The sequence below is a fragment of the Monodelphis domestica genome, chromosome 1 (genome assembly GCF_027887165.1).
Source record: "Monodelphis domestica isolate mMonDom1 chromosome 1, mMonDom1.pri, whole genome shotgun sequence".
NCBI classification, from domain to species: Eukaryota; Metazoa; Chordata; class Mammalia; order Didelphimorphia; family Didelphidae; genus Monodelphis; species Monodelphis domestica.
Window position 1 is genome coordinate 530,563,946 of NC_077227.1, and position 26,702 is coordinate 530,590,647.

At 35.4% G+C, this 26,702-nt stretch overlaps 1 protein-coding gene across 2 annotated transcripts in view; it reads right to left on the reverse strand.

The window, feature by feature from the left end:
* Nucleotides 1-763: 763 nt before the first annotated feature.
* Nucleotides 764-26,702, reverse strand: part of STRN (striatin) — a 165,137-nt gene continuing 139,198 nt past the window's right edge. For both annotated transcript variants that reach the window (XM_007476081.3, XM_001371682.3), the window contains 7 exons: nucleotides 20,979-21,026; nucleotides 20,268-20,389; nucleotides 18,965-19,132; nucleotides 16,659-16,799; nucleotides 14,279-14,386; nucleotides 10,819-10,905; nucleotides 764-10,721 (listed from right to left, as the gene is read on the reverse strand). In XM_007476081.3, coding sequence (XP_007476143.1) covers nucleotides 10,552-10,721; nucleotides 10,819-10,905; nucleotides 14,279-14,386; nucleotides 16,659-16,799; nucleotides 18,965-19,132; nucleotides 20,268-20,389; nucleotides 20,979-21,026 — 844 coding nt within the window. In that variant the 3' untranslated portion in view covers nucleotides 764-10,551. The remainder of the gene's footprint in view (nucleotides 10,722-10,818; nucleotides 10,906-14,278; nucleotides 14,387-16,658; nucleotides 16,800-18,964; nucleotides 19,133-20,267; nucleotides 20,390-20,978; nucleotides 21,027-26,702) is intronic.

Below are 26,702 nucleotides of genomic sequence, written 5' to 3' on the forward strand. Positions count from 1 at the left end.
ATGTTTCTCAGGCCCTTTATGATATTGAAGTTGACTTACAAGGCATCTAACGATTGATTGTTTTTAATCAAACACTGTACCAAAAGAAGTGGCCCTTTCCCCACCCCACCCCCCAATTACATTTAAAACCCCCATTTTGTTTAGTCTCCAAATTAGACCAGGGAGGGTAGTAAGTTTGAGGGTTCACCTTAAAAGGGTTCATGAGCGTAAAGAGAATGTGTAAGGTATGTAGGCAGGTAGAGATGTGGATATGGAATAGGAATGATTATTCTCAGTTAAATATAGAAGAAAATCAAATATCCTGAGTGAAAGATGGGGCTGTAAAGGAATTTGTCATCTATTTGTAGTATATATCAAAACCAATGGATTAGGTTTGCAAAAAGCTTATGCTAAACACTTAAAATGACTCAATTTTAAAACTACTTAGCTTAACATTCGCAAAATTTAATATTTATTTTCTCAGCAGGGGCAACGGCCCCAAAAAGTCACATAAGCCCAGCTTTACAAAGTATTTTAATTCTCACTGGCTTTCCAGAAAGCATTTCCTCTACCAGTAATAAACCTTTCACCTTTCCTTGAGTACAACTAGCACTTAGGGCCACTTCCCAGTCTGCCCAAGATATATTTACATTCTCTTTGCTCCCTTTTTTCTACTACCACAAAATAAAATAGGGTGTTTTACATCCACTGACAGTTTCATTGCTAGGGTCTGGTCTGACAGTTATAGTCCTCTAACAATTCATGACACACCTATACCACAGACTCTAGATGCTTATACTTTATTTAAAAACAAAAGAATACACTTAGAGCCACCCGAAATGGATGTCTTAATTAGTTTGTCCATACCCTGAATTTACAAAGGAAACCATTTTCACCATGAAAATGAGTATTTGGATGAATTTACATTAACAGATATTCTGACTAAATAAAAAATACCTTAATATCAATCAATCTAGTTCAGGACTAACTGATTGGAGGAGCAGAGGACACACATTTTTTGACATAGGAATCTTCATGAAGAGGTAAAGAACTTGAAAAATCTGAACCAGTTAGAAAAAACAGTGAATATCAATGATACAAAGAAGCAGCATCTCCTACTAACATGGCTCAGATATCATTGACTTAGACCAAATGAAAAAATTTAATATTTTTAATAGGAGCAAGAATTAAAAAAGGAAACTTTCCCCTCTAATCCCAATAGAGAGCAGGTTCTAGACAGGCAATGGAGAAACAAAATAGAAGAATGTGGTGCATTGGGCGAATGTGTGGAGATCAAGTCATGAGGATATTGTGGAGTGCATAACCCAAGCATTCATGGTTTTTGATTACTAATAACTGGAGAAGTAGCACTGTCAACTTAGCAGCTCCTTACAGATGAATTTTAAATTATTCCTTTTTTTTTTTTTTTAGAGAGGAATGGACAACCAACAGAGATCCATTCCATCTATATCAACAAGGCACTATGGTTAACTCACTGGTGAACAACAGAATGAATCTAAGTCAGTACGGTTGGTCATCAAAACAAGATACCCACGTGGTCCCAGTAAAATACATATCTAAAGCTTGACTAGCAAAAATCCAGTAAATTCTTAATGTTAAAAACCATTTCAAGATGCTGCTAAAAATGCTATATTTATGACTCATTTTGACTCAGATCAATAAGCATTTATTAAGAGTCTACCATTTGCAAACCATCATGCAAGGTGGTGGGAATGTAAAGACAAAAAAAGCAAGATAGTACCTTGACCAGAAGTACCAAATATAACATGTTCACAGAGAGGGATGTAAGTAATCTCAGGAGGGTCAGAGTTCTAACAATTTGGGAGGGAATGGGAGGAACCAAGAAATTTTTTGAGCAGTGAATGGCATATGAGGAGAGAGGAAGGGAGATATATTTCAGGTACAAAGGCAAGGATATGAGAAAGTGCATGCTGAATTCAAGGAAGGGCTGGTAGGCTAGTTGGTAGACCCAAAATATGTGCAGTAATATTAAATAGGTTTAGAAAGGCAGTCAGGACCCAAACTGGAAGACTGAAAAAAAATCAGGCCAAGAAGCTCCTATTCTCTTTCAGGAGGCAATGGAGTCCTGGGAAATTTCATAAAAGGGGCATGACATAGTGGTCTGATGTTTTAGCAGTTTGACAGCTGTGGAAGAGGTTGGATTAGAGATGAGGCCAATTACAAAACTATTGCGACAATCCAGGTGAGAGGTGATAAGAGGCTGAATCAGAAGTAAATAGAGTTGGAAGCAAGAGCTGTTAGTAGAATCATTAAAACTTGGCAACAGTTGGATACAAGGTGTAAGAGAGGGAAAAAAGTCAACTACGGCACTAACACTATAAATCTGGGTGCTCTCCCTTGAAGATTAGAAAGTTAGGAGGAGCGGGTTTTAGGGGGAGAGCTTATTTCAGATATATTGAATGAAATTCAAGTAGTGATTTCCTATTTATGTTGTATATAATCTGTACATATTTACTTGCCTATTGTCTCCTCCATTAGATTGTGAACTCAAGAATAAGGACTTTCCCCCTTTTTGTAAACCCAGCACTTAGCATATAGTGCTGGCACATAGGAGGCACTTAGTAAATGCTTATTGACTGACAATCAGCTAGCCACTAATTCAAGGCTAGAGTTCAGACGTGAGGTTAGGACTGCAAATACAGATCTGGGAATCATCTGTATAGAAAGGATTGAACTCATGACAGCTGAGATCATCAATAGGATAGAGTTAAAAGGGTGGACAGGTCAGCGTCTCATGCTTAGGATATAGATAATAATGCAGCCACACAGTGATAGAACCAAGAAAGCAACAGAAGTGAAGCCTACGTAGAAGAGAGTGGACACTAGAGATGCAAAGATCATAGGACTGAGCAGTAAAGAGATCACTGATAAACTTACAAGAAAAAGTTTCAAGAACCTTGGAGAGAGACAATTAAGCCAAATGGTAGAGGTGGAAGCTAGAATGCAAGGGCTGGGTACAGAGTCCCTCCTAGGAAATAGCCTGTAAAAGGGCAAAGAGCTGTAAAAGGGAGAGAATCAGGCACATGTATATAAGCTGTCTAAGAATCTAGTGGCCATGGAGAGACTGAAGATGAGAGAGGATGATCAGTGAGACAACTTCCCAGAGGAGAATAGAGATGAATGAGATCAAAAGCACAAAGAGATGAACTGTACTTCACAAGAAAGGTCAATGAAAAAAGAAGGGGTCACTTTTGCCTCAGAGATCAGGGCAAAGGAAGAAAGAATGGAGTATGATATAGAAGGATGATGAACAGAAAAGAGATTATGATGTTCATTTCTTTTCCCAGTAAAGGAGACAAGGTATTCTGCTTAAAGAATGGGAGAAGGGGCTTAAAGAGAAGAAGTTTGAGAGTCAATGGAGAGAATGAGAGCCAACCAAGAATAAAAAGATCCCCGTTTCAGTAAAGCCCAGTTATGTTAGATAACAAATTTGTGGTGGGCCTAATTAGCCTAATTGGTGAGATCTCCAACAGCATGTGAATAGGAATGGATGTGCCAAATGGGAGAAGCAATGCTGAGTTGGCTAGGCATGAACAGTGGCATAAGAGAACATGGGTCTCAAGGACAGAGGAAGGAGAACTAGTTGAACTCACAGTCAAGACCATGAAGGTGACAAAACGAGGTAAGGGAAAGGTAAATTGGAAGTCCTATTTAAGACAATGAAGTACTAAGATAGGCATTTATGATCAAAGGGAAAGTTCAGAAGGTAGTATTCTGTGTAAATATGGTGAGATCAAAAATCGGTTTCGGTGAATGAAGATGAAGAATGTGGGAACTGAGGTTGATACCAGAATAAGTGAATCGTCATCAAAGCACAGGGGTTAAAGTGATGAGGAAGACTGAACTCCTTAAAAAAAAAAGAATAAGCTCACCTAGTGCATTGCACATTGTAAGTACTTAATACATTTATCTGTTGACTGGTTATTGGATTAAATAGGATCTAGATGCTGGCAGATAACCATGACACTGGATAAATGTGTGAAATTAAATTATATTAAGTTATTAGGTGAGGTTAGACAAATGGAATAAACCTCAAAGAAGTGGTTACTGAGTAATGCTGGCAAAGGAAGGGTTTAGAGATAGAAACAGTGAGCAAAGTTAATATATGTCAATTCCTGGCCTTAAGAGGTATTAGAGGAGGTGTCCAGGGAGGTAGTGTCTTCTAGAAGTCACGTCCAGAATAACATTTATATACAAAGAAAACATGCTACTTAAAAGGTGTCACAGAAGTGTAACAATGTAAAAAAGATCTGTTACATGGTTTAACCTTTTAACCTATTAAGATGGGCATCTATTGTGTGGGCAAGGATAAACAAATGGAAGACAAAAAAAACTGCCTAAATGGAAACTTTTAATGGCCTAATCAAAATTACCAAAATAGTATAGGAAAATTTATGATTTTTATAATTTTCAGATGTTTTTCTCAGTGAAGAACTTCAGTAGTAATCAGAGGCAACTAACCCAAAACACAACAAATTCCTGTGAGTCACAACCTGTGGCAATCCCAACTCCCTATAAAATGGTTTATAGATTATAAAAACTGCTAAAGAAGTGCCACTATTAATAGCTAAAATCAAAGTCAGATGGCTGAAACAGATTAACCTGACAAAATTTCTCTGGATAGCTCTTTTCTATTATTCTTTTGATATAATAGCTTACTTTTATATTACCAAGAATAATTTGCAGGGAAGGAGTAATGGGAATGACATTGTCAAATGTATTCATGACTAGAAAGAAAGCTCAAGGAATAACTGTTACCTAGGAGTATCAAGAAGTTTGTTACCTAGAAAACGTTACAAGAACCAAAGCAAGGCTTCAGCACATTGGGTAGATTGGCTACAAGGGATATATACAGAGACCTACGGATAAGAATTGTACCAAATGAGATGACACCAAGAGGCTATGATCTACATCAGTGGATAGAGGTATGATACCAGTTGGTCATAAGCCCATCAAAGTATTGACAGTGGAACCATGTCAGAAACTTGGTGACCAAAAGCTCATATTCATTCCAATTAGAGAAAAATGAACTCTAGTCATTCATAATTTGCCATAAACAATTAAAACAAAAGAATTCTAAGGTCTAAAATGTGTTTTAGGAAATCTAGGTCCCATGTAACTTAAATGGCAAATTTTTAGCACCAAAATGTTTGTAGATATAAACGTTCATTTCAAACATAATATAAAGATTTCCTTTTAAAGAAAAATATGAAGACAGTGACAGAGAGGTAGGTATGAAAGTTGCTGTTTCAATACTTTAAAACTCTCCTAGGGTGGGATTTTTAACCAGTCCAGTTATTACTTGATCTAAAAATAATGTCTTAGTAGTTGAAACTTTCTCTTGAATCTTTAGTGAAAATAAAAAAGATGAAAATATATGAAGCATTTTAAAAATGAACCTTTCAAGAGGCACTCTTACGTAGCCAAGCTAAATTAGGTCCCATCGTTTTGTGGACATGCACTTTCTTCTACATGAATTCTAATACAAATATAAAAAATGAATAGCATAGCCTTTCTCCTATTGAAATTTCTATGAATTCACATAAATATTCTAAAAAAGTGTTATGTAGTGCTCAGAAGAGCACAGAAATGGGTTCATACACAATACCCTGAAGATCTGCAAGTTTAACAAATACAGTAAAAAGACATCAGTGGGCACAGCTCAAATATAAACATACATACATCTTTATGTATGTATATATACACAATGTATGTATATACATACCTATGCATGTACATGTAATAAACATATATATGCACACATAATGCACTCCCCCATCATCTTCGTTATAAGGCCATATTTGTTTTTTAAAAGGCACCTCTCCTTCTTTAGCTATTTCCTTCTTTAAAAGATCTATTCATTAGAAAGTCTAAATGTTTAGTGTAAATATTTTAGAATGGAATATTTTTCAATCCACATTTGAATAGCCAGTTTTTCTTATATTCAAATTTTAATAAACTAGAATGACAATCTTTCCAACAAGCATGCTGGCCTATAGTGTATATAATATATACAGTAATTAAAACATTTAAAACTATATATTACATAAGCAAATAGTACAACATTCATGTCATACTCATATCTTATCCTTTGCATATACCACCCCAAAGAATGCAATACAAAAAAACAGTAAAATGCACCTATGGTTTAATAGATATGTCTATATATATTATATATATGTGTGTGTGTGTTCCTAGTAATATATATAATATATATTTATAAAATATACATAACTTTTAGACATTTTCAAATAAATCTTTATAGTTGCTTCCAAAAGAAATATAACAAGAGTACTAAAGGAATGAGAGTCAAATCCATGGGAAATTTCTCACATAAAGTTCATTACTCAGTGATGCAGCCCATTTTTACCCCTTTAATGAACAATTACAATGTATTATAAAAGCTAAATACTTTGCATAACTTATTACCTGTTTAATGGCAAAAAATATTAACCTTGGTCAATAGAAAAATACTGAAGGTAATATCACTGATGTTAAAATATTTATGATCTGGTCTGAATGTAGCAAATGGGTTTTTATGACATTTAAGTACTGAGAAAGGTGCTGCAAGCTCCAAGAGCACAAATGCATCTATACATCTCATGTAAACAAGGCAGGAGTCTGTTCTTCCTTACCATTCTCTTTTTCAAGAATAAGGTTCATGAAAGAAAAACAAAACAACCAACCATTCACAAATTAAAAACTATGAAGCATTTTTGACATTGGGCTGGAATCTTCCATTCACATCTCCTAACTTTGATTTGAGTTGGCATCATGGGAACTATGCTGTATTGGCTGCTTTGGTGTATGTCCACAATGGGGCTTCTGAATACTGTGAGACACTGTATTGTCTCTCATGGCATGGAACACTGGCCCCCAAATGGCCTTTTACCAAATCCATCATTCACACTAGTCTACACACCTCACTGTTATTTTCCACGGGCAAACACAAATATTTTAAGAGGTCTAACTAAGATGACTGGTGGCTTGACCTTGAGAATTTCAGTGAAATAGGCAAAGGGAACTCTAAAAGATGCTAAAAGAAGGACCCAAGCAGAACAATAGGAGCTAGGGCATCTCCTATCACTGCTTCTTGCCTACAACTTGCCAGTTTCTCTCAGTAAATGTCAGATTGGCAATTTGCCATTTCCCCCTTATTAAAAACGTGAGAATGGAATTGACAACAATTCATCATTCTATTTCTTCTTGGCATCATAAACACTCAATGGTACTTCACTCCAAGAAAGGGTTGAAGTTCAATTCATATGGCAACAGAGAATAGCCTCACTGACCCAACTACTGATGATGGGGTATGGAAATACAGATCAGTGAGGAGAGTACTTATGTCAAAATATGATGCTAGCAACAACAGCACATAGGAACACAGTAGCATGTGTGCAGGCACTCACACACGTGTGCACACCAGCTATGAGGATCGGCATAGGCCATTAGTCTACCTGATATAAAAGCAAGAGACTATGGGAGAAGACAGGATTGGAGGGTCTGGTTGTCAGCAGGCTGCAGCAGATGCGTGTGCCCCCCACAAGGACAGTCACCACTTTTAAATTTCATTCCAATTAATTTTTTTTGGAGCCAGAATCCAATGCCCAATGTCAGGCTCACAGGAACAGCAGTTTACTTCTTTCTTGCTGTCTAGACTTCAAGGCAAGATACTTCTGTAAATTCAATCCTCTGGTTTATTTAGCCATCTTAAGGCCAGCAAAATCAGTGGGGAAAGGACTCTCTTATCCTATGCCTTGTTTTATAATCATCAGAACACCAGTGCAATTTTAACTGACCTTGACTCCTGTGTGATCTTCACAAAAATGATTGGTTAAAGGAATGAAGCCACAGCCTAAAGGAAAGCATTAGATTTTCTTCCCAGAGGGGCAGCTGAAAGCCCTGTGAAGCCCGTTGGGGGATATTAGCACAAAAGTGAGGACCAGTGGGTAGGACTTTCTAAAACAGTTTTCATGGAGACACTCTTGGTTCTTCCACTGACAAGAGCACATCCTTAAGAGCCCCAATAAATCTGTTGTTGCAGCTCTAGTTTATCTATTTTGATAGATTCCAGAAAAGAATCTTAAGCATCTCTAGAATCTAGCTGGCACAAGTTCAACATTACTGGGAGGAATCCAGTGGCTCATTCCATGCTGCTTAGAAATGAGAACAGAATGAGCTCACAGAATGAGCCACTGGATTCCTCATGACAAGAACACATGTCAGGAGATGTAAAAAGTGACCTAGAAGGCAACACAATCAAATTTCTCTTAGTAAGACAGTGCCCTTCTCAACTCTTAATGTGTCAGAGAGGTACTAGCATTCTAGATCCTAAGACTAATCATATCTAGTATGCTGTTAACTCGAAGTTCTTATTCCCTACGTAGAGAACCAGATTCGGAGGCCCAAAAGACAGACGAACACTTGGGAAGAACAAAAAGCAAGACATCTGCAGGGCAGTGATATTCCCATATCTTGTTCAGAAAGGGATGATATGAGAGCTCAGCTGAGAGACAGACAGTGTTCTCTGTTAGGGAAGAGCTCTATATCATTCTGAGAGTCCCAGATCTCTCTGCAAAAGAAACAAATGGCACCATTTGGGATCAGGAATTGAGGGGGGGTAACTGGATCTTTGCTGTTCTAGAATATAAAGAATAGGGACTACATAGAGTCTTTCCTGTTCCTCATCTCATACTAACCAGTGACTGTACCCTATTCCACTCCAAAGTATATTAAAGTTTAAACATTAGAATGATATTTAATTATATATTTCACATACTTGGTATTAATCATAAAAGAGAACCCATACCAGCTACACTTCTTCAGGTCACTGATGATCATCACAATCAGAAGCACCATTGCTTTGACACCATAATAAGAGTTGCAGAAAAAAATTTTAGGAGAGAAAAAGGGTTTATTATGGCCTGTTATTATTATTTTTTTAACTTGAGAGGCTACTGTAAGCAAAGTTGTTTTGTTCAATGATTTACATGTTTTCAACTGGTCCCTGGGTTTGAGTGTCAAAGAAAAGGGGTGGGATAGAAGGTAAAACCGATTTCAATTAGGCAGCAAGGTCAAGGTAGTAGAAATCTAAATCTGAGTAGTATGAGGTTGAGTCTGGGCAGCTAGAACACTTGGTCAGGAAGTGATAATCAACTCTCAGTCAGAGGGAAGTTGGGCACAAGAGTACCTTTTCATCTAAATAGGTACTACGTTTTCCAAGAGCAATGACTAAACTTACTTCTTTTAAAAAAAAATTCAATTTGGAAACGGTCTACAGTTTCTCAAAAAAGATATGCAATTGGCCTTTCTACTCAGATGTCCTCCCTCCTAAAGCTGAGATAGGGTTTTTGAAGGTACACTGCTTGTGCTTTGTTTAGATTTTTTTCTTTACAAAAAGCAGCAGGATGAACCCAACCCAACCTAGCAGACTGCATTTGTTATTTTTTAAAACTAATATAAACTGTGATAGTATTATTGAAGGCTATAAGTAGCCTAACCTGAGGTTTAGGGAAGAAAGAGAGCATAGATAATCTGAAGCATGGTTATATGGACATAAATGAGACTCTCTCTAAACATTTTTTTTGCTTTGCATCTATCCAGCTGTGAGTTCATTGATAAGAAGGGTTAACCATTTTGGTATTATAAACATCACATGAATAGAACTGAATTTTAACAACAGTACAGGTTATTGTGTTAGAGACCTGTGCTAGTGACTGTCCTTGAATGATAGACTCAGCTTTGAATGCCTGTATTAAGTTAAATCTCTTAGTAAATATAGACTGTATCAAACATTCTCTTTAAAGTTGAATATCTAACAGCTAAACTCTCAGTCACTTGGTAACAATTCTATTTTCAAAAATGTAATACAATATATAATTTTGCCTGCAAACTAAGTGTCTGATTGGCATTACTGAATAACATATGTAACATATTATTGCATTCTTTTTTTATAGGTAAAATGTTTTGCCAATCACTTTATTTGTAAAGCTCATAAACACGCTAAACTAAACTCCTTTCAGAACTGCCTAGTCATCAGTCACAAAAAGGTTTGTCCAGTGGGCATGATAAAGGCCACTGTTTTGACTACCTAACGTGCATATGTTTGACAGAATTTCTCAAATGAAAAACATGCTTACGTTCCCCTGCTCCCTCCACCCCACCCCAATAAATCAGGTTATTGATGTATCCCTCCCTTAAAGAATACCCCAATTCCTCCACAGGGACTAAATGAACCTTGTTTCGCTCAGGCCTGCCCGGCGAATAAGAACCCCTCACAAATAAAAGCATATACTTTCAGAATAATTTGAAACAGTTCTCAGGCTCACAGAACCAGCTGAGCTTACAGTAACCTGAACAAACCTTAATTTTAGAAAACAGTACATCGACTGCAAAAACTATACTTTAACAAATGTTCTCTGTGCTCCATTGGCAGAATGAAAGGGCAAGAAAAGATGACTTTTCCCCTCATCTTCTGTTATCTCTTGTGTGCAGCTGATTATAGAGAGAAGCTGAAAGAGGGGCATCATGTCATACAAAGACTTTGGCCAGGGCATCTGCTCCAGCACTGGCGATATAACATTTAGATGGGTGGAATGCCACATCATGAATAGATTCCTCAAACTTTTTTCGATGAGCAGTGAATTCTTGGATACAGGTCTTGCTTTCTAGGTTCCATAAACGTATTGAACAATCATGACCTATAAACAAAAAAGGTGAAATTTTAAAAAAATAAATTCTATCACACAGGGGCATAAAGAATATATACATGTATATGTTTGTGTTTAATCTACTTACTGCCAGACATCAAGTACAGGCCATTGGGATCAACAGCTAGGCTTGTAACAGCTTCTAAGTGGGCAACCATTGAATGGATCAGTTTTCCTTTTGAAAGAAGAGATTGTTACTCATTATTTTTCTCAATCTGGACAAATCAAATTCCAGCTTACCTTTGGGGGAATTAATTGCCTAGAATATCTTGGTGGCTAAGGAATTCTTGATAGTCAAAAACATTTTCCTATGTCATTTTCTTCTGTCTACTTAAATATATTATAGTGATTTTCTCAAAATAGCCAGAAATGTCTGCCTCATTTTCAGATAAAACAACAACAACAAAAAAAACCACTACCACAATTACTAAACTTTTAGTTTCTAAAAATGCAAACACCACTGTTGTCTCTATTAGGAACTGACTGTATCTGAGGAATTATTTCTTTAATCCAACCATTCTGGAGGGCAATTTGGAATTTTGCACAAAGGGCTTTAAAAAGATTGCCTGCCTTTTGATTCAGCCATACCACTACTGGTTTTGTACTCCAAAGAGATAATAGGGAAAAATACTTATACAAAAATAGTTATAGCTGCACACTCTGTGGTGGCAAAAAATTGGAAAATGAGAAGAGTCCATCAATTGGGATTGAACAAATTGTGGGGTCTCCTGGTGATGGAATACTATTGTGCTCAAAGGAATAATGAACTGGAGGAATTCCATGGAGACTGGAACAACCTCCAGGAAGTGATGCAGAGTGAGAGGAGCAGAACCAGGAGAACATTGTACACAGTAATGGATACACTGTGGCACAATTGAATACAATACTTTTCTACTAGCAGCAATGCAATAACTCAAGACAATCCAGAGGAATTTAGGAGAAAGAACGCTATCCACATCTAGAGAAAGAACTGTGAGAACAGAAACACAGAAGAAAAATGTATGATTAATCATGTTGTTTGATGGGGATATGACTAGGGTTTTGGCTTTAAAAGATCACTATATTGCAAATATGAATAATATAGAAATAGGTTTTGAACAATGATACATGTAAAACCCAGTGGAATTGCTTGTTGCCTCTGGGAGTGGGTAGGGAGAAGAGGAAGGAAAGAACATGAATCATGTAACCATGGAAAAACATTCTAAATAAATAAATAAATAAATTTAAAACAACAACAAAAAAGAATTATGATTTTTTTTACTTATATAACCCATTTTTGGGTGAACCAGCTATTTCAAAGGTAATTTACCTATAAGTATTTTCATTGATCAAAGACCAACATGGGAATATGTTTTGCATAATAATGCATGTATTACTTAGATCAAATTGCTTACCATCTCCAGGAGTAGGGAGGGAAGGGAAGAGGGAGATAATTTAGCTATTATAATTTTGGAAAACATTTGTTATTATTACATGTAATTGGGGAAAAAAGTGTGTGTGTGTGTGTGTGTGTGTGTGTGTGTGTGTGTGTGTGTGTGTTTTAAAAGCAATCTAGCCTTTTCATAATTACTTTCTTTAATAACATTGTTTTCTAAAATAACATCAGTAAGGGGCAGCTTTAGGTATTCAGTGGATTGAGAACCAGGCCCAGAGACAGAAGGTCCTGTGTTCAAATTTGATCTCAGATAGTTCCTAGCTGTGTGACCCTGGGCAAGTCACTTGACCCCCATTGCCTAGCCCTTACCACTCTTCTGCCTTAGAATCAAAGTTGATTCTAAGACACAGTATTGATTCTAAGTCAGAAGATAAGGGTTTAAAAAATAATAATAAAATAGAATAGAATCAGTAGAGTGAAAAGAAACATGAATTTGGAGTAAGAGGACCTGGCTTTGCCCCTTAGCTTGCTACATGGAATCTCAAATAATCTCTTAACTTGTCTAAGTCCCAGTTACCACAATAGTAAAATGAAGAGGTTGGCCTACATGACCTCTGAGTCCTCTTACAACTCTAGATTTATGACACATAAGTTATTATATGAAAAGAAGTTATAATATCAAGGGTGGAGGCTCCTTTGGTTGTGGTTGCAATGGAATGGATTCAGGAGTACCAGAAGCTTCTGCCAAAGTCATGCTTAGATCATAGCTTTGAAATTTGACAAGGCTTTATTGTTGGCCAAGCTGGAAAAGACTGAACCTATACAAAGTGAATAATCCTCTTCCAAAAACCAGGATCTCCCCTCTATTCAGTTTAATATTTTTGTTATGCCAAAAGGAAGAGGAACTGTAATCAATTGTATATCTTTTTTTTTTCCTTACAAAAAGGGAAAATGGAGTCTCAAAATAAGAAAAAGTTATATAATTAGGGAAAGCCTCAAGGCAAAGTTATTTATCTGTAGTAAACGGTGGAGCTGCTTATCAATTTAAATGAAAGCCAACTGAAGTGTCTTGCTCAAATTCATAAAATAAAAGGAAGACATTCTCAGCAAACAATAACAATTATTTTGCAATCTAGATCTATTTTCTCTTTTCAGTTGTCTCACTAAAATTTGTGGTCGCCTCCAATGGTCACGTTCATTAAAATTAATCAGCACAAAATATACAGCAACAACTTTAGAGAGAAGGGGAATAAGAAGGCTCAGAGCTTTTTTGTTTTGTTTTTTTTTCCCCCCTCCACTCCCCATCTTCAGATCTGAGGATTAGAAAGGTAATGAGGAATAATTAGAAAGGTAAAGAATTTGGAGTCCCAGGACCCAAGTTCAAATCCCATCACTGCCTCTCATTACCTGAATGACCATGTTATTTCTTTCTCTGGACTTCAGTTTCCTAATATGCAAAAGGAAGGGGTTTGATTAGATGGCCCCTTAGGTCCTCACTATTCTATAGCTGTGGTTCTATCAGTATCTAATAAAGAACCATTTAAAATGATTTTTCAAGGTCATGCACTACACTTAATAGCCATTTTTATTCCTATCTCCCCCAAAACATAAAACGTGTCATGCCAAAAAAAAAGCCAGAACAAAACGAACACTCTCATTTATATGCCGTATAATGGACTGACCTTAAAGCTCATATTTCCACACAGAAAAAGAGAAGCCAATGGAAACGCTATAAAACTAAGTTAATTTTTGGCTTATCATGAAAATGGGGAAGGGGTCACGGAAGGCAGATGAGTACACCACAGAGCCCGGGGCCTAGAGTTAGACCCAACTTCAAATCTGACCTCATACTCACTAGCTATGAGACCCTACAAAAGTCACTTAACCCTGTTTGCCTTAATTTGCTTATTTGTAAAGTAAACTGAAGAAGGAAATGGCAAACCACTTCAGTATCTTTGCTAAAAAAACAAAACAAAAAACAACCCAAAAGAGATTAGTCACGAAGAGTCAGACATGACTGACAGCAACAACAAGCCAAACAGGAAAGCATTTTGCCTTCAACCTCTACCCTCTGCCCCCTTTTAATGAAACCACGAAGGAACAAATTAGGTAACAAGAGTTATTTTGGTCTGCTCACTTTCACAAAAATATCTATTGTGGAAGAATATCTTACCTGTGTTATTATCATAGAATTTAATGTGTCTGTCTTCATGAGCAGTGATACTGATTGGAAGGGTGGGATGACTGATGACTCTATTTATTTGGCAGGATATATTAGAGGCTTAAGGAGAAAAAAAAATCAAGAAATAGAAATTAGCTATCACTTTCACATGGTGCTATTTAAATCCTAAAAACTTTAATTTGTCTCTAAGTCATTTTGTTAGTAAGCCCCCTCAATTTTAAAGGGAAAAATAGATGCTAAGAATTGTCATCATCATCATCATCATCAACTGCCTATAGGTATGTATGCTCTTGGGTTTTATTAACACAGAACCTCTAACATTTCTCTCCCTGGACTGGACACTGTGGACACTTCTACTTTAATAATTTCTACTCTCACCATTACTCAAACAACTTCCAAACAAACAACTCAATGTCCTCTCTAGAGCAACAGTCCCATTTTCCAAGTAATAATACTTATTTGCATTCTCCAGTGTTCTTTCATATACATCATCTCACTACAACATGCTAAAGGAGATAGAAGACTTTTACTAAAAAAAGTTAAACATGGCAAACACCTACTGGCTTTTGCTTTTGCTTCACCCCTCTGTCATTGCTAGATAGCATCACTCTGAGGCTTCATGTAAAATTCATCATAATAAGAGCATATATTTTTAACAGTGCACACTTTACAACTTTCAAAATGCCTTCCCGTATATTCTCATTTGATCCTCATAATAAGACAGAGAGGTTTAGTATAGAGGTATTATTAACCACATTTTTCAGATGAAAAAAGAAATTGAAGAATTTTGCCGTTTTCAGACTGCAAGGGTAATTAAGTGACAGGAAAGGCAGCAGAATCCAGGACTTTTGGCTACAGGGCAGTGCTTTTCTCACTATACCATTCTGATGCTGTACAATTAGAAGTTTTGAAATTCTTGATGCCCTCAAAGCCAGAACTACGATAATTTCCTTATTGGGGTCTCTTTGATATAATCAGTCAATAAAATTGGTATTAATTTTTTTCTAAACACGAGCTTTAATTATTTAAGCCTTTTTCTTCATTTAAATATTAGTTATTTAATAAAAGTAAGCAGAGAGTTTACTTTAGTCTTCAAATATATCATCAAAGTATAGTGAGTATATGTTTCTAACTATCTAGTATTTAAGACACTATCTTCCTTTTAAGAAAATAGGTGGATGAGTCCTGGACTGACTACCACATATCTAACTGGAGAAGGGAAACCGAGAATCAAAATAAGGAATGAGAAACTTTCCAGCCATTCTGAAAGCAATGTGGGACTAGACCTCTAAATCACCAAATTATGCATACTTTTTGGTCCTGTTGAATAACAACAACAAGCCTATGCACCAAGGAAAGGAAAGAAAGAGAAAGGATCCATGTGTACAAAAATAATTAAAATTAATCTGTTTGTAGTGCCAAAGACTTGGAAACAAAAAAGGTAATAACCATTAATTAGGTGTGGCATTAAAAAGGAATTAAAAATTAAATTAATTTTATAATAATTAATATTTATATATAATAAACAAATTATATTTTATTTATAATTATATAATTATGTGAATAATTATATTTATATAATTAATAATAATAATTAATAATATATAATTAATAATGATTAAACTAAAAAATTAAAAAGGAATGGCTGAACAAACTGTGGTACATAAATGAATGGAATATTAACACACACACTATAAAATGAAATGCATGATCCAGAGAATTATGGGAAGACCTGTGTAAACTGATAGAATTAAGGGAACAAGCAGAAAAATTTATACAATAATAACACCTGAAGGAAAAATGCAAAAATTTGACTTCTGTTTAATTTTCTGACCAATCATAATTCCAGAGATACAATAATTAAATAAGAAGTGATGGAGTCAAAGAATTTTGGATAGAGTCACCATAGGAATCTGTTTTCTTTGACTTCATATATTTCTTACAAAGCTTTTATTTTCCTTTTTTCTGCAAGTCAGGGGAGGGAAGGGTTAAGATAAGCTAAAGAAGCCAGGCAGGCTGGAAGGAAATCACTAAAGTAGCTTTATTGTTTTTATTGCAATGAAGACAATGACAAATGAATCAGAAACAAGCAGGACAACTTTAAAAACCAAGTTTGAATTTGTTATATATCTAAAAAAAAAAAGCAAGCAGTATATAACACAGGTTTGCAGCTTCATATACAATCCTTTCTCTATTCTACAATGTACATGGAAATACTCATTTTATTTGGTGTTTAAGTATAGAATAAAAAAATTTCTAAAGAAATATTTTTAGGAAGAATACTGAAGTGTCAAAAAATATTCACAGTCTCCAAAGGACTATTTCAACTTGTAATTTTCCATTAGACAATACTTTAAACTGGTACACATACTTGTATCTAGGTTGGCTTCTAAAGTGAGAATGCGTTGTTGTGTTTCCATGTTAAAGATGCTAGTATATCCATTGTTAAATGATGCTACCATATGGCTCGGATCACTGCTCACTAGATCCACAGAGGCAGGGATTCCCAGTTCTATACCAAAACATTTTCAGAGAAAACAATTATTAGAATTGGTTTTTAGTAAAGTTAAGGTAAAAATAGTATTTTAAAAGAAAATAAATGAATTCTTAAAAATGTACAAAGTTTATCATTTGGCTTAAAAATCAACCAATCAACAAATTTATTAAGCCCCCACTGTAAGTCAACTATTATGTTAGATATTAGGGATACAAAAACAAAAAAAAAAATGCCCACTCCCCAAAAGCCTATAATTTGGATCAAGAGAGTTAGCATAAATATACATTGGAGACAAACAATAAAAAAAATATAAAGACTAAAGATATTAATAAAATTTTATTTTATAAAAGGTAAGCTGTACTTTGAAGGAAGTGAGGGATTCTAGAAGGCAAAAGAGAGAAGGAAGTATATTCTAGGCATAAAAAATAATCAGTGCAAAGGAGATATGAGAGATGGAGTGTCGTGTGTAAGGAACAGAAAGGCCAGATTATAAAATGAAGCAGAATAATATATAACAAAGCTGGAAAAAAAACAAGTTGGGATTAATTGTAAAGGGATTTAAAAGCTCAACAGTGGAGTTTACATTTTATCTGAGGTGTGCTAGAGTCAATGGAATTTATTGGGTAGGGAACAGCTTAAGGAAAATCTCTTTTGGCAGAAGTGTGGAGGATGGATTGGAGAAAGATGTGGTGGAAAGAACAACTAGATGGCCCCTGAAATAGTCTGGGTGAGAGGTGTTAAGGGCCTGAACTCAGGTGGTAGCTGTGACTAGAGAAGCTCAGATGTGAGAGATCCTGAGGAAGGGACAAGGGCACACTGGGAAATACTGGATATGTGTAGCAAGAGATTGAGGGGTGGAGCATCACACCACGTCTCTGAATATGGATAACTGAGTAAATGGTTATGTCCTGAACAGTGGCTAGAAAATCTCACTACTGAAAAATGGTAGCTATTGGTGCAATGATAAAAGCACTAGGCCTGGGGTCAATAAAATCTAAATTCAAGTCCCACTTTAGAAACTTACTAGTTGTGGAACCCTCGAAAAGTCCCTTAATCTCTGTCTGCCTCAGTGTCCTCACCTGTAAAATGGGTCTAATAATAGTACCTACCTTCCAAAGTTGTTGTAAGGATCAAATGAGATAAGTTATAAAGCTCTACACACTTTAAAGCATTATATAAATGCCAACTACTATTATTATCAATGTTATTATTATGATATTCCTAAAATACAGGCCTGTCCATATAATTCCCCCAATAAAGAACCTTCAGTGTATCTCCATTGCCCCTAGAATCAAATACAAATTCTTCAGTTTGGCATTCAAATCTAACTTCTGCTTATCTTTCCAGACTTGTGGAACATTTCTCTTCAATCTTCATTCCAAACAAACTGAATCACCTGTTTTCTAAGTCTAGCACTCTCTCTCATCATTTTGCCTTTGCACAGTATTTCCCATGCTTGGAATTTCTCATTTCTCCTTAGAATCTATAATTTCCTTTTAGGTTCATCACATTTACCACCTTTCTTTTCTGATCACTAGTAGGTAATATGTTTTTTTTTTCCTCTTCATATAATCATATGTAAACTTTATCTTTCTACATTTTATATCTCCAGTGTGAGAGGCACAATAAATAAATGAATAAATAAACGATCAGCCTTAAAATTAGGAAGGCTTGGATTCAAGCCTTGCCTCTGCTATATAAGTTGTGTGACCATGGACAAGTAACAACCCCATTGTGCCTCAGGCAAAACCCTAACGCTACATTAAACAAGTTACCAAATTTTCTTAGTAGAAGAAGTTTATATCCTGACAGCTCTTTACAAAGAGATGAAAGAAAGGAAGGGAGGGTAAGAGACTGGGAGAAAGAGAAAACAGATTTTCAGAAAAATATATGTTCTTGGAAGGCAGAAACTGTTTTTGTTTTGTCTTTGAATTCCCACTGCCTATTAACATGAATTGTGTATAGTAGGAGATTGATAAATACTTGTTGGATTGGAATTTCAAAATTGTAGATACCATATTAGAATATATTTTTAAAAATACAAAGAAAAACTTCTTTCTAGGCTTAAAAATTAAAAATTTCAATTTAAATAAGATATCAGAATCCTATTTTATGTCCAAGATTCCACAGTTTTATAAAAATTGTCCATTATGAACAAAATAATTTAAAAAATAACATACCTTGATTATCATTAAATACACTTAGGGCTGGAGCAATTTCAGTTGTATTCCACAAACGAAGAGTGCCATCTGCTGAACAGGACAATAAACGCTGATGTACTCCACTATAAGCCAAGCCCCAGACTGCATCTGTGTGGCCCAGAAGTGCACCTCTTAAAACAGAAGGGTCTAAACAGAAATAAGGCAAACATGAAAATTCAAGGACAACAAATTAAACAAGTCATAAAAAATCTACATTCTAGAGAAAATAAAACAAATGTAAACACTTGGAAAAATATAATTTAAATTTCCATTATTTATTCTTATTCAAAGCCCCTGAGAACAAGATGAGAAGTCTCAGAAGTACAGGTAGGTATGGATTTCTCTCTCTCTCTCTCTCTCTCTCTCTCTCTGCCCTCCTATATCTCTCCACAAGATCTTTAATCCTTATTACCATCCAATTATCATCCAATCATCAAACCTTCATGCTCCTTTAATTATGGCCTTCAAAAAGCCCACAACTAATACCAATTTAGTATGCAATTTTTTCCATGCCTCTTGAATTGCTTGGGACATAATTCTAAAATAATTTTCCTCTTACTGTAATTGTAATATAGACATTTTAAAAACACTTTTCTCTAGTTCGGGGGAGGGGACACAAAGAACTAGCTCCTAAATTAACATTGTTACATGAATTTAGAGTTAACAATTGGTGACAAAAGTGATTAAGGATTGATGTCTCATAGTTCTATACCCAAAGTAAGAGTTCTTTAAAAAAAAATCTATTGGGCTCTTAAATATTTTGTTGACATGAACTTAAGATTTAAATGACTACATCGACACAGAAATCATGCTAAACAGTCCTGCATGATTTCACTATAAACTGTTTAATAATGGGTTCAGAAAACTAAGGAAACATCAGAAACTCAACAGATCTAAATATTTCTCTATTTAGACAGAAATCCATAGGAACTTCAGGAAACATGGGAATGACAACACAAATTTGCCTACAAAAGTTGTGAGAAATATCTATGAAGTATAGGCTAGCTGGGAATATTCTCAAACAGTAATTGATATCAATGACTGTTAGTCTAACATCTATAATTAATAAAACTAGAAGAAAAATGTGTGTTCTACATGAAGATAATGTCCTCCCTTAAATACTAGATATCAAAAAGCCCTAAATTTGGATGTCTTTCAGAACACAATAAACTTACTGTCCACATAAAGGCCTATGAAAAGGATAGTTCATATTTGAAAACTATCCATGTGTTTTAGTTACTTAGGGGAAAGGGAAGACCAAAGAAGATTTTAAAGAACATACCATAAGAATCATAAGGATCGATGTTTGGGTTTGTTGTATTCCAGCCCTGGATAAGGCCATCTGTCCCTCCACTATAACACTGTTCACCATTGCTGCTCATTACTACACAGAGGACTGGACCTCTGGGAGGGTGGAAGAAAACAAATTTTATATTCTACTCATGAATAAAACACACTAATAATAATTCTTATTCAAAGAAAAATGGTTCATGATTGATGTTAGTCCAATGCTATTTTTAATATGCAAATAATACAATGCCAACCCATAATTTATTTCCCTTAATAAGATAAGTTAATAGTATTATATAATTTTTTAAGCTAAAATGGAAGAAATCTAAGTGTCCCATATTTGGATTAAAAATAACATTAATTCCAAATGTTTTTCATCTAGATTTTTTTGAGGACAGAATAATTCAGGAAATTTTATGTTTTAATTCTCATTTGTTTCAGTATTCAAATATGGAATTCCACATTTAAATAAATTCAATAATAGAAATATTATATCTAAATTCATGCAAATAAAATATTATTTTTGAAAAGCCTAAATTTAGCAAGGGCAAACCTGTTTTTAGAGACAAATCATTTTCAGGTTAACTATTTTGTTTACATTTGCAGCTACGCATATAGGCAAATATATGCATAAATGAAACTAAATATGTTCTCTTTATAATATGATTCACAATCATATTGGTATCCAAAAGTACATACTTACTTATGAGCTCTAAATGTATAGATAGGCTCCACATCAAGAGAAGTACTCCTAGATAGGGTTATTTTTTCCCAAAAAAGAAGAAAATGCATCTAGTGTTACTATATTACATAATGGTATTACAAAAACATCTTATGAAATGTTTTAAGAAACAAAAAATTCTAACAAGAAAATATAAAAAAGGAATATAAGATTAATTGTAGTATGGCATGGTACAGAGTGCTAAATATGTAGGCAGGATGATCTGGGTTCAAATCTTACACTTACCAGTTATGTAAACATGAGCAACTTACAAAGCTCTCTGGGCTTAGCTCCTTAAAGTAAGTAGGATTAGAACATCTTTTATCTCCACCAAACAGAATTGTTATGAGACTCAAATCAGATGAGGACAGAGGTAACTGATGGTACATTAGAGCACTAGTGCTGGAATCAGAAAGACCTGAGTTCAAATGTGGCCTCCGGCACTTGCTAGCTGTGTAACCCTGGGGAAGCCACTTAACCTTCTTTGTCTCAGCTTCCTCAACTGTTAAATGAGGATAATAATAGCACCTACTTCCCAGGGTTGATGTGTGGATCAGATGAAGCAATATTTGTAAAAGCTCTTAGTAGAGTGCTTGGCACATAGCAGTAACTACAGGAATTTTTATTCCATTCCTTAATGCAGCTCATGAAAAAATTTGCCAACTTAAAACCAATGTGCAAATATCAGGTTATAGGCTGAGAATTAGAATTGCAAAGGAGTTTAAAGGCTACCTACCAACATCCCCCTTTTATAGACAGGGAAACAGAGAGATTAAGTGACTTGTCCAAAGTCAGGCAGGTAGTAAAGGGTCAGAAGAGAGATTTTCTGACCGCAAAAAGAAAATACTCTTTCCACTATTCCATGGCATAGTTTGTAGAGGACTTTCACTTAGCGCCAAGGAGATCAGAGTTTACACACTGCCTCTGATACCTACGGCTGTGTAGACATAAATACATTTTTGTGCTCCCAAGCAACTAAGACTATAGGTTATGTTGCTGAGGCAAGGTCTCATCCTACCAGGTTTTTAAACTGAGGCAATCATAGATCTGGATATTTAAACATAAAGAAATCCATGAACAAACCTCAATTATTATTATAAGATATATATTTATATGACTCCAAATAAATATACCAATTAATTAACTTAAGCTTAGCATAATAATCCATTTGTATAAAGTTTATTTATCTTAATATTTTTAATACATTCAATTCTAAATACAGAAGGTTTACAGTATGGGCAAAGACTGTGATGATATATTTAACTTCCATTCAAACATTAAGAGGGATTTAACACAGATGTAGAAAATAGTTGAATGCAGGTCAATATCCTTCTCTACCTGCTAGAATTCCTAAATTTCTTCAAAGCTCTCTACTTCTTGCTGGCATTGATTTTTGCCTCCCAAATTAGCGGACATTGATTTAGTGTATATATATTTTGAGTACATGCTGCTTCTTTAATAGAAAGTAAACTGAGAGCTGGGGCTTTTTCATTTGAATTTCTATTCCCAGTGCCTAGCATAATGTCTGAAATGTTTCTTGACTAAATGATACTCTAAATGTAATTTTGATTGAATTAAACAGTAATCTTAAAACAGATCCACTTCACTAAAAACACAAACAAAAACCCCTAGACTGTGTTGATCAGAAACAAGCTGACAGTAAACACCTACTATAAGATTGCAAAATAGATTTAAATAGCTGCTTAAGGTTTAGAAGGCACTTTACATCATGATACATTTCTTGATTTCCTTGGCTGCTATTGCTTTTATCCTAAAATTACCTTGTATCTATTTTGTACATATTGTAACATTTATATTCATATAGAACATCTCCCTTGGGGAGCTTATAAACTCCCTGCAGGAAGGAGCTATTACCTTTTGTCTTTGTATCACCATTACCTAGCACTATGCTTGGCACTTAGTAGGTATTCCATAAAAACTAAAATGACTGACTGTTCCAGCTTCTAGCATTTCCCTCTCCCTACTAATCACCAAGAATTTATTTTGTATAACCCTATAAATGTTCATTACATTTAAAAAATAGCATGAGTAACTCCATTTTGCTTTTATCTACTATTCTGTGAAATTAAATTTCAACTCCATGTAGATAACTTGCTTTAAGGTCTCACACAAGTATTCCCCTGCCCCACTGTCACCTGACTTAAAGAATGTCATAAGAATACCCTCCCCCTCTCATTTCAAAGTCTCCTGACTCACCTCTAATAAGAAACCAGATGTACCAATACTAGAATTCTGTTACCTGTTTTTTACTCACTCCAAATTGTATATTAACTGTAAGAAACCAAGCTTCTGGGTCCTTGTCTACTGAGAGTCTTGGACCCAGTTTGTTTCACAATTACATGCACTCCCAAATAAATCAATGCCTAGATAGAGAATTACTCAGTTTCCTTATTCTATTATAACAGTTTTAGCTACCATGAAGGGATTCAGACCAGGAGACTCCATGTGATTAAAGGACCTTGGCTACAGGAGTACCCTAAGTATTTCAGTAAGACTCTACCTATAGGCTTCCTTGTCTGAGAACAGAACTACCCCCACCCTGGCCTCTTGGCTCTAGCCCTCCCAGTTCAGGTATCCAGAGGGCAAATTCAAGCTGCCTGGGAGCCCCCATTACCTGAGAGAGGTGAGGGCAGAAAATGCTTGCTTTGGGCAGCTGGACAGAGGAGTGGGGCATGCAAAAATATCCTTGGCTCCTGGGAGAGGGGGAACCGAGCAGCTCCCCTGATGCTGGCTCTGCAGGCATGCCACAGTTTCCCCAATGTGGATCTAGAGGGTGTGGGGAGCGATCCCTGTCCCTACCAAGAGAGCCATAGGAGCCGGCTCTGGGAATCCAATGGATTGCCTCTTAAGGAAGTTTTGGCCTAGGATCGGGGAAAACTTCCTGTTAAGAAGGAGATGACGAAGAGAGTTCTCAAATTATGCAAAGACTGGCCTAACGTATATAAAAATCTTTTGGGGTTCCAAATTCGGCCCTGAAAAAGGTACTTTCAATTGCTGCAAATTGAAGGTTTTGAGGCTGCTTTTAGAAAATTGTGAGCACTTTCTGATTAAACCTCTCTACGTTTCTCATGTCACATTGTCTGTATTTGATGTGGAAAAAAATGTTAGAAGTAAATACCTATTTGGGGGCAGTTAGTTAGCACAGTAGAGAGACAGCTATGCCTAGAGACAGTAGGTCTTGGGTTCAAATCAGACCTCAGACACTTCTTAGCTGTGTGACCCTGCACAAGTCACTTAGCCCCCGTTGTCCATTCTTCAATGTTCTTCTGCCTTGGAGTCAATACTTAGTATTGAATCTGAGACAGAAGGTAAAAGTTTAAAAAATAATAAAAGACAATGCTTGTTCTTTCTCAGGAAACCAAATTCTTAGTGTCTACCCTGAGATCTCTAGCCCAATAAAAGTTATGTTTGATAAATTTTTCCTTTGAAAAAACTGCTCCCAGATAGGAGCAATTGTTTATACTATTCTTGTCTCTCCCATTAACTCTTAGCACAAACTAGGGCTCACAGCAGGTGCCCAATAAATACTTGCTGACTCATCACATAATTCTAGCTAGCTCTTTGCTTCTTCTACATGATTTGTGAAGCAATTATCTCATATAATCTGGGTATCTCTTACATGTACAAAGCTAACTGTACGTTGTCTTCCCCTCATTAGAAGGTGATATCCTTGGGAACAGGTATTGAATTTTGGTCTTTCTTTGTATTGCTAGCATAGTGTTTAGCATATAGTAAGTGCTTAATAAATCTAAGTACTTAATACATTTTGCTGAGGGGCAGCTAAGGAGCACAGTGGATAAAGTACTAAGCCTAAAGCCAAGAGGTCCTGGGTTCAAACCTTGTCTCAGACACTTCCTAACTATGTGACTATGGGCAAAATCACTTAATCCCAATTGCCTGTCCCTTACTACTTTTCTGTCTTAGAAGTGATAAGGAAGGTATAGATTTTAAAAAATCATCATCTTTTTGAGTAACTTTTCTAAGTCTTCAGAAAAAAAGTCTCTTTCTGGCTTCCCAACTCTGGCCAAGTTAGGGAGACAGAGCAGAGACACAGATAAGAAAGAAACCTTGGTCCTTTCTTTGTCTGCAAGAATTCATAGCACTATAAAAATAATAGACTTTTCTGTGCTGTAAATTTCCAAACTGTGGTTTGAATGTTTCTATAAATGCTGAAATATGTTTTAGTAAATTTTGAGGTACCCTTATGTAGAATTTGTTTTAAGAAAAAATAAGAATAAAACTATGAACATTAAAGTTCTAGGAACAGTGCTGAGATAGATACCACTCTTTCTCTGGAGAGTAACTTTTTTTTTTAGTGGAAGGTGGAATGTTGATTTCATTGATTAGAGAAAGACAATATCAGTGGAGTTCCAAATTGAAGGAAAAAAACAGGTTTGTAGTATAAATAACTGTCTATATTAACTCTTTTCCAGAAGCTTGGTTTTAAATCAGGGAGCAACTTTTAAGTAAATTAAAATTTGGAAACATGTTTTATATTATCAGTATTTCTTCTATGAGTGATGTAACAGAAATTAATTGTTTAAATAAACAATTGGAATTGGAATAGTCTGTGTGTTTGTAAGTTTTTAAGAACCCCAAAGACAACATTATTACAATTAATTGGTTTTGTGTAGTAAAAACATGTGCTAAATTTTAAGAAAAAAGGGGGGGGGGTAAAATTAGTTCTATACATAGTCTGGACTTAGATCAGAATCTGGGAGGAAAAAAGAAAAAATTTTGAAGAGCTTTAATCAAAGTCCACTGGAGAGATATAAAAAGAATGGAAGAAAGAAAGTTTGAGTAAATAGAAATGAGAGTTAAATGGGAAGAAAAGTTAAAGAAAGTCATACTCGATTTACACTGAATCTAAAGGGGTTTGGAGTTCTGGAAAGGAGGTTTGATTCCATTGAGATAAGGATATGAGAAACCTTATTTGCTTACTCATTATGATATGAAAAATGTTTGCAGCACTGAACTATATAAGGATAGTATCTTGCTCGTGTATGTTTCCTGAATTACAACTGAAAAACAAGTTGCTTAATCCCAATTGTCGTTACCATTTTCTTGCCTTAGAATTAGTACATAGTATTGCTTAGTTTTTTTAAAAAGAAAAAAACAAAAATAAATAATGAGAAAGTTATGGGGAACTGGAAGTATCACCATGAATATTTTTTTTAAAGGCAATGGGGGTTAAGTGACTTTTCCAGGGTCATACAGCTAGGAAGTGTCTGAGGTCAGATTTGAACCTAGGACCTCCTGTCTCTAGGCCTGGCTCTCAATACACTGAGATACCCAGCTGCCCCCATCACCATGAATTTTTTGAACATGGGTTACCTGAAGACAGTGACCTCTTAGGAAAATTTAGATTTAAATGTCACATATATTGAGATTTCATTTTGTTGAAAATGTTTGAAAACTGTTGAATATTTAATTTGGTATATTTTGCTGCAACTGGATAAAAATAACTACCTGCCATTTAAGAAAAAATATATAGCAAAGCTCTCTTAAGTTGTCCTTTTCTATGAGGGGACTTTATACTTGGGCAAGGCCATAAAATCTTATCAACTCTGCAGACCACATGTGGTAACATACTGAATTTTGAGAAATTGGACCACAACTAGCCAAAGTGGAGAAATTTTCTAGCTTGTTTATATTATAATAAAGAGTGATTTTTAATCTGATAGA